Source organism: Sebastes fasciatus, chromosome 1 (assembly GCF_043250625.1).
Source record: "Sebastes fasciatus isolate fSebFas1 chromosome 1, fSebFas1.pri, whole genome shotgun sequence".
Lineage (NCBI taxonomy): Eukaryota > Metazoa > Chordata > Actinopteri > Perciformes > Sebastidae > Sebastes > Sebastes fasciatus.
The window spans coordinates 8497051-8510967 of record NC_133795.1 but is presented as its reverse complement, the minus strand read 5'-3'; the positions used below and the strand labels follow the sequence as shown (position 1 = coordinate 8510967).

The following is a 13917-nucleotide window of genomic DNA, read 5'->3' as shown; positions in this document are numbered from 1 at the left end:
ACAGGTGCTCGACGACCCCCCTCCTCCTCATCATCATCACATAATAGCCCACCTCGCCTCTCCACTTCGATCATGTTACAGATGGTGTCTGGATATCAATACTCGCTTCTGTACGCGCTGGTTGGTGTAAATCTAACCCCCCCACCTCCACCCATCCACCACCACCATCCCACCGCGATGTTAAACAGGATTTAATCACCGCCGCCTCTCCGTTACGCACCAGGAGACAGCCTATCAATTATTCCGTCCCTAGAATATTCTAGTGTGTTGATGGCGATTGATTGCTTTGCGCTGTGTATTTGCAGTCGTTAAGACTTAGAGGAGGTCGATGTCTGCTAACGACCCAAGGTGAGGAGGATCCGATACGTTCTCATGTCTTCCTTGTTGTCTTCTCTCCGGCATTGCTGCATGGGCCACATGGAGAGAGTTTTTTTTTATTGGAAGTAGTTTAAAGATACGTGCGTAAAAAAGAGCAATGAACTATGAAATGTAGTGAATTTCAACACTACAACATGGAGCACTTAAATTAATCTTGTCTGGCACTATGTCCAGCCTTTATTTGCTGCAAGTGCATGAGTGGAAAAAGTCATTTTCAACCCACTCATTTAGGCTTGAATCTATATACAAATCGATCTGTCTGTTTTGGAACAGATTAGTCATTGACGTGGGATCACCAGGACTGAGGTACATGCAGCCTTTTTAGTTGCAGGATTCACATTAGAAACACATGCAACTGAAGATCCTGTAGTTTCAGCACCATGGACAGATGTTGCTGCCTGTGCATGAGTGGAAAAGTAATTTTCAACACACTCATTTAGGCTTGAATCTATATACAAATCGATCTGTTTGATTTAGAACAGATTAGTCATTGATGTGTGATCACCAGGACTGAGGTACATGCAGCCTTTTAGTTGCAGGATTCACATTAAAAACATATGCAAGTGAAGATCCTCTAGTTTCAGAACCATGGACAGCTCCAGACTGTCCTGTCACTGTGTGCCTTACTTTGCTGTCAAGAAGCAAATCCAGTTTGCACACAAAATAAAAAATATAGATGAACTGTGCAGAGTGTGTAAGTGAAGGAAAAAAGAGCAGCAGAAAAGTTGATAAAACATAATACATCCTGTCTGCACCGGCAAGTGGTTGTGTGTCTACTGAACCTGTGTGTCGCAACTGGGATCGGAGGCCTTTTATCTTAAAGTGAGACAGCTAATGGATGCAACAGCCCACAGCACTTATCTCATCTATCCATCCTCGGAGGAGAGGCAGGTAGGATCGGAGGAAACCACATCATGTGACGTCAACGCAGACTTGAAAGTGTGAGGAGGAGCGGTGTGAAATTTAATTTACTTCCCATTGCATGTCTAGTTGTTATACAGCCATCTGTTTTCTTAACATGTTTCACAGTATGTATCAGTGTGCAGGAATGGCAAGTTAAAGGTTGCAGATTCATCCTGTTATATTGTGCAAAAGGTAAAAGTATATTAAGTCCTCTTGACGTGTCATGTATCAGAGGAGAAGGGTTATAGGATCTCCTCTGGGATTATTCCCCCCAATAATCATCACCCAGGGGAGAAAAAAAAAACATTAAGGAAATATCTGCTCATAACTTGAGGCATATTTCTTCCTCCTTGAATCGATATTCCTGCATTAATCCTTCTGAGAGACACAGTTTTCCTTCGAGGCGCCTGGAAAAGTGGCCAAGGTAAGATGAGCAGGTTGTGATTGTTTGTCTTTGTGGAGATAAATGAGATCAAAACACAAAAGATAAACTGTCTGTAAAAAAATCAGCTTTGGGTGATTATTAAAGAAGTAAAGCCAATATATTTATGTTGCTGAGGAACACACAGTTGGTTAAGGAAGGAGCAGAAAGTTCAGATTGAAACTGCTGTCCTGGCTGATCCAGTGGGAATATCAGACAAACTAAATTAGGACACTAACAGTCAGACAAAGCAGCTGTGAGATATCTCATGATTTGAAACCAAATCCGTATTAAAAATTAAAAAAAACCTCCTCCTAATTCTGAAGTGTGAATCACGGCTCAGATGTGATAATGACTTTACTCACAGCTTCCAGCTCAGTGATTAAACCTCAGCCTTTTCTTCTATCAGCTCTCCTGTCCTGTCCTGTTCTTCTCTGCGCAGGTTTGTCTGCATTAAGGGCGACAGACAGAAGAACATTTGTGGAGGAAAAGACACGATTACCTACTGCACGACTAAATAAGGTCACCCCAAACATGGCTAAACTTCCAGCAGGCCTGAGGCAGCAAATGTGTGGCCTGTTCAATGATGATATGTTGGAGAAGTAAAGCCTGCGCCCTGGTGGCCAAAATGGAGCATGTATAAGGTTATACTGTGTGCACACAAGGATCACACACAGCGGAGATGGTTTTGCACTTCAGACTTTTTATACTGTGTTTCCTCACGCTTTATACTTTAAAGGTCCCATATTATAAAAAAGTGAGATTTTCATGTTTTTTTATTATAAAGCAGGCTTAAGTCCTATATAAATACTGTGAACGTATCAAAACACTCAATTAACAGGGAAATAAACACAGCCCATATTCAGAAACTCTGCATTTGAAACAAGCTGTCAGGATTTCTGCCCATTTGTGATGTCACGAATATACAATATTTAGACCCTTGACACAATTTTAAACATAAACATTCTAAATGTGTCCAAGTTTATTCCTGGTTGCAGTGAATGTGAATGTCATCAGCTGACAGGAAGTACACAGTTCCGTCAAAATGCGCTAAAACAGAGCGTTTCAAACAGAGGGGTAAATACAGGCATATTCAGGCAGACAGTATGAGGAAAATAAAGTTTTTTTTAACATTACAGCATGTAAACATGTTCTAGTAGAAACACAGAATACAAGTATGAACCTGAAGATGAGCATAATAGGGGACCTTTAAGTCAAAAGGTGCGTTCCGATGTGTCTTTTCTTCACTCCATTCTGGATGAATCCAGCAGGCAGGCTTTGCGCAAAACAAACAGGACTTTGGGTCATCGATTTGGAGCAGCCATGAAGGTTAATGAGAGCAGACATCTTGGTTCCTCTGCTTTTGATCCCCCCCACCCACTGCATAGAGATTCTTCATTTCTTTACGAGGTCACTGGCAGTAACCCGAGCAGGGCCATAAATAGTGTCCATCCCAGACAGGCCCGGTGTCTGTCAATACTCCCGAAAGTTCAGACACAACATCCGCAAAAAAGGAGGAGAGGAGGAGCTGCTGACATCCAACTTGTGTGATATTGGAGCAAAAATACACTTAAACAAACACTGACTTCTTATGACCCATTGGATATATTTGTGAATAAATTGCTCTCACTCTCTGCACTGTTTGGAACAAGTCTGTCAGAGAGGATCACACCGCGCAGGGTGATGATTTGGTCCTCATGTGTGGTGTTGTACTGCCCCCTTGTGGCTGTGAGGCGTCACTGTTCATTTAGTAGTTTTTTTGAGGTCATCCAGATTTATTATAGTGACAGTAAAAACTGGACTAGTGCCCTTTTGCAAAGAGCCCTCTCCCTCCTCAGACCTGAACTCACTAAAATAATGAAACCCGCAGCAAAGAGCTGTCTGGTGTCAGCAAGAACCGGCAGGACAGAGGCTTCACTTTTCCCCCCTCCAAGGTCAGACTTCAAAAGATGATTGATTAAATTAAGATGAATTAAATCTCTGATGCCTAATGTGGCCGGCACAGACAGGAAGACATGCTTCAGCATTTTTTTAGGAATTATTTATTTCATAATATTACACGGCTTCTGAATATGAAATCGCCTATACAAGCCCTGACCCAAAAAAGATCCGGACTGAGTTCAACACGGTTTCATCGATAAATAAAACATCAAGCTCAAGGAGAGGCCGAGAAAACACGAAAAATGATCTGAACGCTTAAAAATACTCCTGTGCATTGCGTCAGACTGCATGCAAAATTGTGCTCATTCCATTTTAGAAGTGTAAAATACAAAACAAACAGCATTCAAGATATTTTCGGAAAGGTAACAAACAACAGCAGCACCCTTGTTATTTGACCATACTGACAATATATTTCCTTTGGTAAAATGCAAAGGAATTAATAATAAAAACAGACATCGGTATCAAACCAACAAGACATACATTCTTTTAAATAATAAATGTTTGATTATAAAAGAAGACCATGTAAACTGTACATAAAGACACAAAAATAAAAGATACATTTAAAAAGTCTGCCTGATATTTTTGATATTTAGGGAACAATAGTAAACATTATTTTTCATCATATTACATGAAACAATGGAGTGTTGAAAGTACTTAATATTAATGTGTTTAAAAGTATTGCTGTAGTTGCACACATACGAACGCTAATACTGATATAAAAGAAAGTCCCTCTTGTCTGTCTATTACTTTTAGGGTGTTTGTGATGAGCATAACTTAAATTATATGTCAAACTCTAAGTCTGCCACTATATGCATGAATCCAGCATGTGAATACTGCACAGCATATTAGGCCGGTGTGTGCTGCATGTGCTCAGTAAACTCTGGTGTGATTGTCAACAGCTCTGAAGAGGCTGGCGTCAAGGAGACACTGATCAAATGTGACAAGATGTCGCGTGTGAAGGGACGCCGTAACAGCTGCTCATTAGCTAACTTTGTCGGTGTGGAATGAAGTAGACGCAGCGGAGGTAATGAAGAAACATAGGACACATCTTATCGCTCTCCAGATGCTGCGACTGCACGCGCCTCGTCCTTTAACTGATTTGACACTAATGGAGCTGGTGGAAGCTATTCAACCCCTCCCGAGTTGTCCGCCATATTGCTTTCACTCATCCAGACCTATCAAAGCAGCGGACAGGAGGTGACAAAACACTCAACCGGAACCACTGATGGATGAGATAACTTTAAAAAAAATGTGAAGAGAACAAACAGTTCATGTTAAAAAGTTCTTCAGCGGCAGAGATGTCTGTGTCCCACACTCACAGAGACTCTAGAGTTCATCATGAAGGGTGCGACGCTGCCATTTGGGATGGTGTGTGACGTAATCAGCCGCCTCCAGCACGAGGCGCATGAACTCCACCACGTCAAAGGAGTAGTTGGTGAACTTGGGATGGTCCCCGAGGGTTGGATGGTGACCCTGAGGGAAAGCGATAGAAAAAAAGTGTATACATTAAACGGACACGTAAAAAGCGTGAGGAATGAAGTTTGGACGTTTGTTCAGCTGTGCCTGTAATTGCACGTAATTAAATGCGTGCATTTGAGCGTGTGTGTAGGTAGTTGAGTTGAATGGAGGAGGCTCACGCTGAGGTGCCGGGTAGCTAATGTCTGCTACGGGAGTTTCCCCTACCTTGTCCTGTGGGAGCACTTTGTCCATTTTCTGCCAAGTCACGTATCGAATGCCCCGCAGCCGAGCCAAATCTCGATAGCAGCTCTCATCCTGACAATTATATCTGGGAGGGACAGATGCAAACACTTTATCTCTCGCTCTCCTCGGTCTGCCTCACTTTCACTCTTTCTTGCTCCATCTCTCTCTCTCTCTCTCTCTCTCTCTCTTGCTGTATGAACAGTACTCTCACTCTGTGTCACTCACCAACAATGCACACAAAACACTCCGACACATGCACATATTCCAATCAGCTCGTCTACCCAGAGCAGCCAGGTGTGATGAATGCCTGGTTAATTAGACAGTATTTCACAGTCATACACCGAGTGTCTGAGGGGTACTTTGGGCGCAGCACGCTGCCGTCGCTTTCCCTGCTCGTCCCCCTCCTCTCTGTCTTTCACTCACAAACACACACACACACAGGCCGACAAAAAAGTGTCACTCACAGCTCAAAGATGACAGCCCAGTCAGGGAGGAAGAGGAGGTGTGTGAGACCCGCCCCGTGCATCCCTATAAATATGTCAGAGTTGTGGGTGATCCTCAGCTGCGCCAGGAAGGGAACATCCCTGAGAGACAGACAGGGGAGTCACACGTCAATCATCTCCATCGTGTAAACACTGTCATTATTACACAATTTAACACTTTATCTTTTTTTTTAACACTGTTTTTATTGTGCTTTTAACAACTGAATCTTGTAGAACGCAACTCTCAACATGAGGTCATACAAAGTATACAAATTATAATTACACAATTTTTGTAACAAACAATCTGTCATATAATACAAATTTACAGTTCCCAAAAGAGTGTATTGCCAACAGTTATATATATATTAATATAATATTAGGGCTGTCAAAGTTAACGCGATAACAACACTAATTTTTTTAACTTGCAATTTTTAGGTTGAAGAAGGAGGTTAAATAACGCTCCAAACTTATGCTAAAATTTGGCGAGGAAAAACTGTCATGTCCATTTTCAAAGGGGTCCCTTGACCTCTGACCTCAGGATATGTGAATGAAAATGGGTTCTATGGGTACCCACGAGTCTCCCCTTTACAGACATGCCCATTTTATGATCATCACATGCAGTTTGGGTTAAGTCATAGTCAAGTCAGCACACTGACACACTGACAGCTGTTGTTCCCTGTTGGGCTGCAGTTTGCCATGTGATGATTTGAGCATATTTATTATGCTAAATGCAGTACCTGTGAGGGTTTCTGGACAATATTTGTCATTGTTTTGTGTTGTTAATTGATTTACAATAATAAATATATACATACATTTACATAAAGCAGCATATTTGTCCACTCCCATGTTGATAAGAGTATTAAATACTTGACAAATCTCCTTTTACGGTACATTTGGAACAAATCATATTCAAACCATGCCGTGCTGATTTGACTGAACTGAATAGAATAAAAGTAAAACTAAATAAAATAAATAATAATAAAAAAGGGGGTGGATGCCTAATACCCTCGTCAACGAACCAATTGGTGTATCTGTATGTTTCTATAATCAAGTGTGACTAAAAAGTAAGTGGGGAAACGCGTAATGAAGATGGCGGTATTCATATTTGTCAATGTTTAAATGTTAATTCATAAAAGGTGACCATATTTTGTAGAAGTTACCCTCCCATCTTTTTAATGAGAATTTTATTTTTATATAAATCTAAATGCGTCATCACTTCTCTCAGCCAGTTTGCATAAGTAGGGGCTGCTGCCAGTATTAATCTGTGTGCCAGCAGACTAAAAATGTTTTATCATATTGCACTAGATTTCCTCACCTTAGGATCTATAACACCAAAAACAGCTGTTAGAGGGTCTAAATCAACATTTATATTCAATACCTTAGACAAAGTATGAAAAATAGTAGTAGTTCGACAAACAAGAACAGCTCCAGATCATATGTGTCAGTGATGCTGGCACATGACAACAACGTTCGCATGAGGGATCAATATTTGGAGATATTTTGTTAAGCTTTTGTTTAGACCAGTGCAGCCTAACACCTTAAAGGTCACATATTATACTCCATTTAAACTAGTTATTATAGGTCTCAGACACCTCCAAACCATGTCTCTGAAGTTTTTTTTTCAAAAAAACAATCAGATCATGCATTCCAGCATGTCTCTATAACCTCTGTTTCAGCCCATTTCCAAAAGTGCTGATTTCTGTGTCTGTAGCCTCTGTCTCCTCCCACTCTGCTCTGATTGGTCAGCGTTTTCTGTCAATCAAACGTCCTCAACAACACAACGTCACCCTCCCCGCCCCCCTCGCGGCCTGAGAGCAGGGAGAGAGAGGAGCTAGAATAGAGCTTATAAACCACTTTAAAGTTTATAAACCAGAAACTTCACCCAGCGCACGTTACCGGAGGAATCTGATCAGAAATCGGCGACACATGATGAACATCTGCGGTCCAGATTCCAGGTTTTCCTGACGGTTTCTCTCAGGTAAATAATACTATTTATATCTCTGTTAGTTAACTCAGTGTTTACCTCATGCATCAACTCTGTAAACCGTAAACATACACTCTGTTTTACGTCTGTCTTTACAGATCCATCTGTGAGAAATGACCGACAGAATCATCCCAGAGGAGAGCAGACAGCTGAGAGCAGATGGCTCTGTTTACATGGAGATACAGAGCTAACACGGTAGCATGTAGCTAACCCGTTAGCATGTAGCTACATGCTAACGGGTTAGCTACATGCTACCGCTATGACACGGTGTGTAAACACAGCGACCATCAGGGTGGAAAATAGAAGATGTAGTCAACAGTAGTCAGTTCATTATTTCTGCTAAAAGATAAATGTATGGAAGATCAGAGTAATGGTATATTATTTACAGTAGTAGCTGTCTCTGTGTTACCATGACTACAGACCACCGGAGCTTAGCTTACCATAGTTTACCAGAGCTGAAGACTTTCTCCTGTACCATGTTAACATAACTGCAGGTGGGATGATTACAAATGCTGTGAATAATTAATATTGTCATCCGTCTACTCAAATAAAGTTTGACTGTGAAACAGAAATGTGTTGTGTTGCTTACAAGTCACTATTTACTACCTGTATTCTGCTACATGCATGACATCAAATATATATAATATATAAATATCATCTGTTTAAACAGTGTAATTACATAAAGCCTTTGTGAAAGAACATGTTATATTTAGATGATGGGAGTACATGAAGCCTGTTCTGCTGGTTCTTGCAGACTAACTGTAGGAGCTACTTTGCTCAAGTTCGGTTGAGGAGGAGAGACAGTGACGCGCTGTGGGGCGGGGTCAGCTACTGAAGGTTCTCTCTGGTTCGACCAGGAAACCCTCACGTGGCTTGCATTCTCTAATGACGTCAGAATACAAGGAAAAAAGCGAATTTTTTTTCTGCACCCATTTCCGGACAAACGGAGGAGGAGAAAAAGAGAGAGGATGGTCTTTTATGATACTATGGTGGCCTGTAGACACACTGGGGACAGATATTGATGTTTAAAAGACATGGAAAAGTGCATTTTGCATAATAGGTGACCTTTAAATTGTGGGAGGCCGTGTCTGGCACCACTTTATTTATTCGTATACAGCACACTGTTACACCCTGGACCAATGCTAAGCAGCACTGAATAGTTCATGTAGTAATGTGGCAAGAGCTCTATAACTCACTTGTATTTGTAGTCCACCACGTTGACCTCCAGTAAAGGCACTGTCTTGAGGGCATTTATCAGCTGTAACAACAACAGAGAGACGTGTTCTCTGATCAATGAGAGAGCAAACTAATACGGGCAGCGACCATATAAATCACCAGCCTTTTTTACTCGTACTGTTTATAGCAAATAAGATTTTAAATAGGCACTTAACAGATGTGGGCAGTAAATCAATGGTGGAAAGGAGGGGCTGAGGGGTGTGAGGGAGTTGTACGGAGTGAAGAAAGAGAAAGAGACACAGAGAGGGAAAGTGAAAGGAAAAGGAGGACAGGTGGCAGAACAGGATGGAGGGAAAAGAGCAAGAAAGTTAAGAGACAGAAAGAAGGAGGGAGGGAGGGAGGGAGGGAGGTGCTGCACTCACCTCCACTTGGTTTAATATCCTTCTGTATTCTGTGCTGCGAGCCAGCAGGGTGACACGAACACGCCCCTCCTGAAAACAGCAATGCACCCAATAATCAATCAGCCAAGGACAGAAAAGATAGGCGGCCGGGAAAAACATGATGCTCATTCAAAGGAACTAAAAAAGCCTCTACTTAAAATGTCTCTTTTATACAGCACAGAGGAGAGGACGCATTAGATAAAATCACATTATAAAGCTTTTTTTTTTTAAAGTAGAATCTTCTTTTCTGATGTGCTCTTATTAGTTTATACAGTGTGGAACTAGGATTTTCTATATTCTTCTACTGCCACCTTGTGTTCAAAAAGAGACAACATTTGAAACATATGGCACTAAAAGGATCATAACTTCACTATGCTTAAAGCGAAGTAATTGCTGTACACAATTAACAAGCAGTGGACACACACTGTATGTATTAAACACAGACCTCGTTTATTCTCTTCTACTTTAAAAAATATTTTACAAATACTGAAAACGATGCCATTCTGAGCAAGATCAGGCCTGAGCAAATGATGACGAGGGGCAGATAGCAGGAGAGGGGCGGTAGAGGCGGATGAATAGGACACAATAGAGGAGAGCAGCGGTGTGAGTCTCCGGCTGTGCCATTAATCTGGGGATGGAAGGAGGAGCTGGGGAGAGGGTCAGGGCCGAGAAGACCTCTCATTCAGTCGCGAGCCTGCTATCGCCAGCAGCCCCATGTCTCGCTGAAAAGCCTCTTAGCATATTTCCAGTGAAGGCCATGAATACCCAATGAGCTGCTGAGGAGGGAAGAAGTTATCGGGCTTTGCTGGTCGTAAAGATACAGTCAAGTACCTCAAAACTGGGATCATAAAACACCTGAAGAGTTATAGATGTAGGATGAGTTAAGAGGTGGCAGTAATTTGTAAGTGAGCGTGCACGAACAGTAGTTACGCTTGTATAGAAACTACAAGGCTACAATCAGTGAGGAGCTCTTTCCTCGAGTTTATCGTAGTAATGAAATCAACTACAGTGAAGTGTGGTTGTAGTGAGTGTCGTGACTCGGCTCTCCATCGCACACGGTTGCTCATTCTGCATTTCAGAGAGAGCTTTCCTATCTCAACATGGCTGCTGGGTCACAAACTTTCTAATTTTACAGCTAAACAGAACACTACAAGATGTTTCTGAGAACATTTGAGGTGAGAAATAGGCATTACAGTAACCAGACACTGGTGGAAAGGTTCAAACCGTTTTTGTCACATACTTGGCAGACGTATTCACACCACTACACAGACAGGTAATCGAAAAACTTGGTGTTCCCTGACCGGGAATCGAACCCGGGCCGCGGCGGTGAGAGCGCCGAATCCTAACCACTAGACCACCAGGGACTCCTGTTTAAACACAGAGGAACACACGGCTGATATGCTAAGAGAAGAGCCATTCTTGGTTGAACACTTTTGGATTTTTCCAGGTCAAATTAGCCAGAAAGTTAGCACAACGTTAATACATTATTTTCCAATGCTGTGATTTGAACTCGCAAAAGTCCTGTGTGTCTAGATTTAGACTCACAGGAGAGGACATGATGACATGTTCAGCGATATTCAGAGAATAAGAGGAGCAAGATAACAAAAACACCGGCTGAATTTATCAAGGGTGCAGCTTCTTCCACAGACTAGCTGCATAGTTGACGTGAGATCTGAACAGCACTTATCAAGGTTTCAAATCCAGCTTGACACAAACTTTAAAAGGATTTTCCTGACCGGGAATTGAACCCAGGCCGCGGCGGTGAGAGTGTCAAATCCTAACCACTCGAACAATGAAGGCCTTGCTGTGGGACTATGGAAGTCCAGGACTGACCATCATTCAGTCAAATTCAATTAACTTACCGTTTTTAAGTGAATGATGTACAAAAAAATTGCATCATTACTTTCCAAAAATTCAAATGTAAATGACAAATCTACAGACAAGTTATCGTCAGTGTGTTCCAAAATCGAACCCTGCCATAATTAGAATGAAAATTAATGTGAAATTGACTTTCCTTTTTTAATTCTCCGATTGGCAGACAAAGCACAGCCCCAACTTGAGAGTCAAAATGCAAGCTTGGGGCTTTTGCATTTGAATTATATCACGATTTTTAATCAAATCACATAAAAATGTAATGAAAATCACAGTTTGAACTTTCATTTGGATAATAGCAAGATTTGCCCAGGCTTGTTTTGTATCTCTTAGTTTTATTCTTTTTATATATTATCATTATTTCCTTTCATGGCTGCATAACAGTAACCTCTGTATTGAGAAAATTATTTCCATACCAGACCACTGTCTAGCGAGTCAGTTTCAACAGGGGTTTTCACCTTTATAGGCCCTGTTCAGACCTGGTATTAACATGCATCCTCAGTGATCGCATCACAAGTGGACAGCTCTAAGTACAGGTGTGAACGTACTCAAGACGTATTGAGATCGGATCTTTCAGACCACATTCAGAGGTGATCTGGGCCACATATGGCCACATTCTTTTATCAGCGTGTACGGGAATGCGTCCTGGCCACATTAAGCCCCGCCTATGTCCTCAGCGTAAACGGAAGTACGTAGGCTACTCATTTGCGCGCGAACGGCGTCTTTTTAAACGACAACAGGCAAAAAAACAACAGAAAAGAAGAGGAAGAGAAAGAGTGAAGAACAGCAACAACAAAAGAACAACAAAAGAACAACAAAAGAACGCAAAATGGATTTCTGTGGCTGGACTACAGAAGAAACACGCTGCCTCATTTCCATTTGGGCCAAAGAGTCCGTACAAAGGAAACTCGATGATTCTCTTCCGTGAAGATGGAGGGGAATGGTTATAGTCGAAGTTGGCAGCAATGCCAACAAAAATAAAACACATGAAGAATGCTTTCAGGAAAGCAAAGGACTTTAAGGGCAAGCTGCCCTTTTTACAACGAATTGGACAGGGTGTTAGGAGACCGACTGTCCTTTTGTCCTGGTAAAGGAGACGTGTAAGACCAGTGTTAGCATTTCAGTCACGCAGACAGTAGTTGCTGGGTATCGAACAGCCAACGTTATGGTTACAGGACACCCCACTCAAGCCACTGAGCTACATCCATCGAGCAAGATCAAGTATCTATCCATGCCGGCACGCAGGCCTTTGGCGATGAGAGCATCAAATCCTAAACACTAGAGCATTAATGAACTGAGTTACTATAACAACGTGCCTTCTCTGTGAAGCAACATAAAACTTATGGAGATGCAGTAAGTCCATTCAATGACGAACATAATGTGAAGAACCCCACTAATGGTTTTACATGTTAAAGCTAATTGACCAGAAAGTGCTCACACTGCAGACAATTTTCCAGTCCTGTGATTTCTTCCCTTCCAGGCAGCCAGTGGTTTCCACTCATAACTGGAGGAAGCGATGACAGTCAACTTGAAGAGACTTTAGATAGGTAAGCTATCGCAGTGAATAACTCAGAGTCCTGTTATCGTTGTGTGCCAGTGGCTCCGATCAATCATGTAGGTTTGGGTAATTATTTTAAAGGACACTAAATCAACACATGTACAAACTTCTGGTCTATTGCTTCGCATTATATGGCAGTTCACCACTGTAGCCTGGGTTGGAATTGGGACTGCAATTAACGATTATTTTCATTGTCGATTAATCTGTTAATTACTTTCAGAGAATTTTGACTTTTTTCTTAAAAAATTACTCAAACCGATTAATCGATTCTCAAAATAGTTGGCGATTAATAAAATAGTTGACAACAAATCAATTAATCGTTGCAGCTCCAGTTAAGAGATCACCAAAATCATCACAGATCATTTTCTGGTTACCATATATGGCCAGTAACTGGTGAGATATCTTGCTCTCAACAAAGAGACTGGCTAACATAGTTATCCTTTGGGCTTCAATAATTAATTCATGCTTTACTCCCGTTCAGATTGGTGCTGGGCAGAGGGCACGGAGACACCTTGGAGAGGTTTCTAGTCTGTGATAGTCAATTTAAAACATTTTCACATTCAGATTAGATTGAATGAATTGTGTTTTCTCTTTCATGTCTTATTCTTACACTGCTGTTACGCTTGCTGTTGGTTAGTATTGTTGTGATGTCTGAACTGATAAAGAAAGAATAAACTGAACCAGGATAAAGGTTTGATGATTAGCAGAGATGTGTGCTTGTGTTCTCACTACTGTTTCCATTTCATAGATATATAGGTGACCCCTTTATACGTTATCCAAACAGGCATTACTGCACAAGCAGGTGGGACTGAATGTGTTGGAGTACTACTGTTTACTATCATCAAACAAGCTCCCTGATGCGCCAAGGAAATAGCCGGTTACTTACTATACAGAATCTGTAAACAATTACATTTTTTAAAACTAGTTACCAGGTGAGTACCTTACTGGACCTATGCATTACCATGTCTTATTCTCAACTGCTTTACAACCTGTAACTTAACACTATAACATTCTGAAACAATTCATATACACAGGGGCTACATTAGCATACTCAGCAAAAT

At 41.5% G+C, this 13917-nt stretch overlaps 1 protein-coding gene and 1 non-coding gene across 3 annotated transcripts in view; both read right to left on the bottom strand.

The window, feature by feature from the left end:
- Nucleotides 1-2777: 2777 nt before the first annotated feature.
- Nucleotides 2778-13917, bottom strand: part of eogt (EGF domain-specific O-linked N-acetylglucosamine (GlcNAc) transferase) — a 35006-nt gene continuing 23866 nt past the window's right edge. Inside the window, exons 12-16 of one of the 2 annotated variants that reach the window (XM_074615638.1) lie at nucleotides 9409-9477; nucleotides 9007-9068; nucleotides 5809-5928; nucleotides 5327-5429; nucleotides 2778-5116 (exon numbers count right to left, since the gene is read on the bottom strand). In XM_074615638.1, the coding sequence (XP_074471739.1) occupies nucleotides 4970-5116; nucleotides 5327-5429; nucleotides 5809-5928; nucleotides 9007-9068; nucleotides 9409-9477 (501 nt within the window). In that variant the 3' untranslated portion in view covers nucleotides 2778-4969. The remainder of the gene's footprint in view (nucleotides 5117-5326; nucleotides 5430-5808; nucleotides 5929-9006; nucleotides 9069-9408; nucleotides 9478-13917) is intronic. The other variant, XM_074615554.1, reaches the window with a different exon arrangement.
- trnae-cuc (transfer RNA glutamic acid (anticodon CUC)) lies at nucleotides 10719-10790 on the bottom strand. Its single transcript has one exon. It is a non-coding gene; the product is annotated as a tRNA-Glu (tRNA).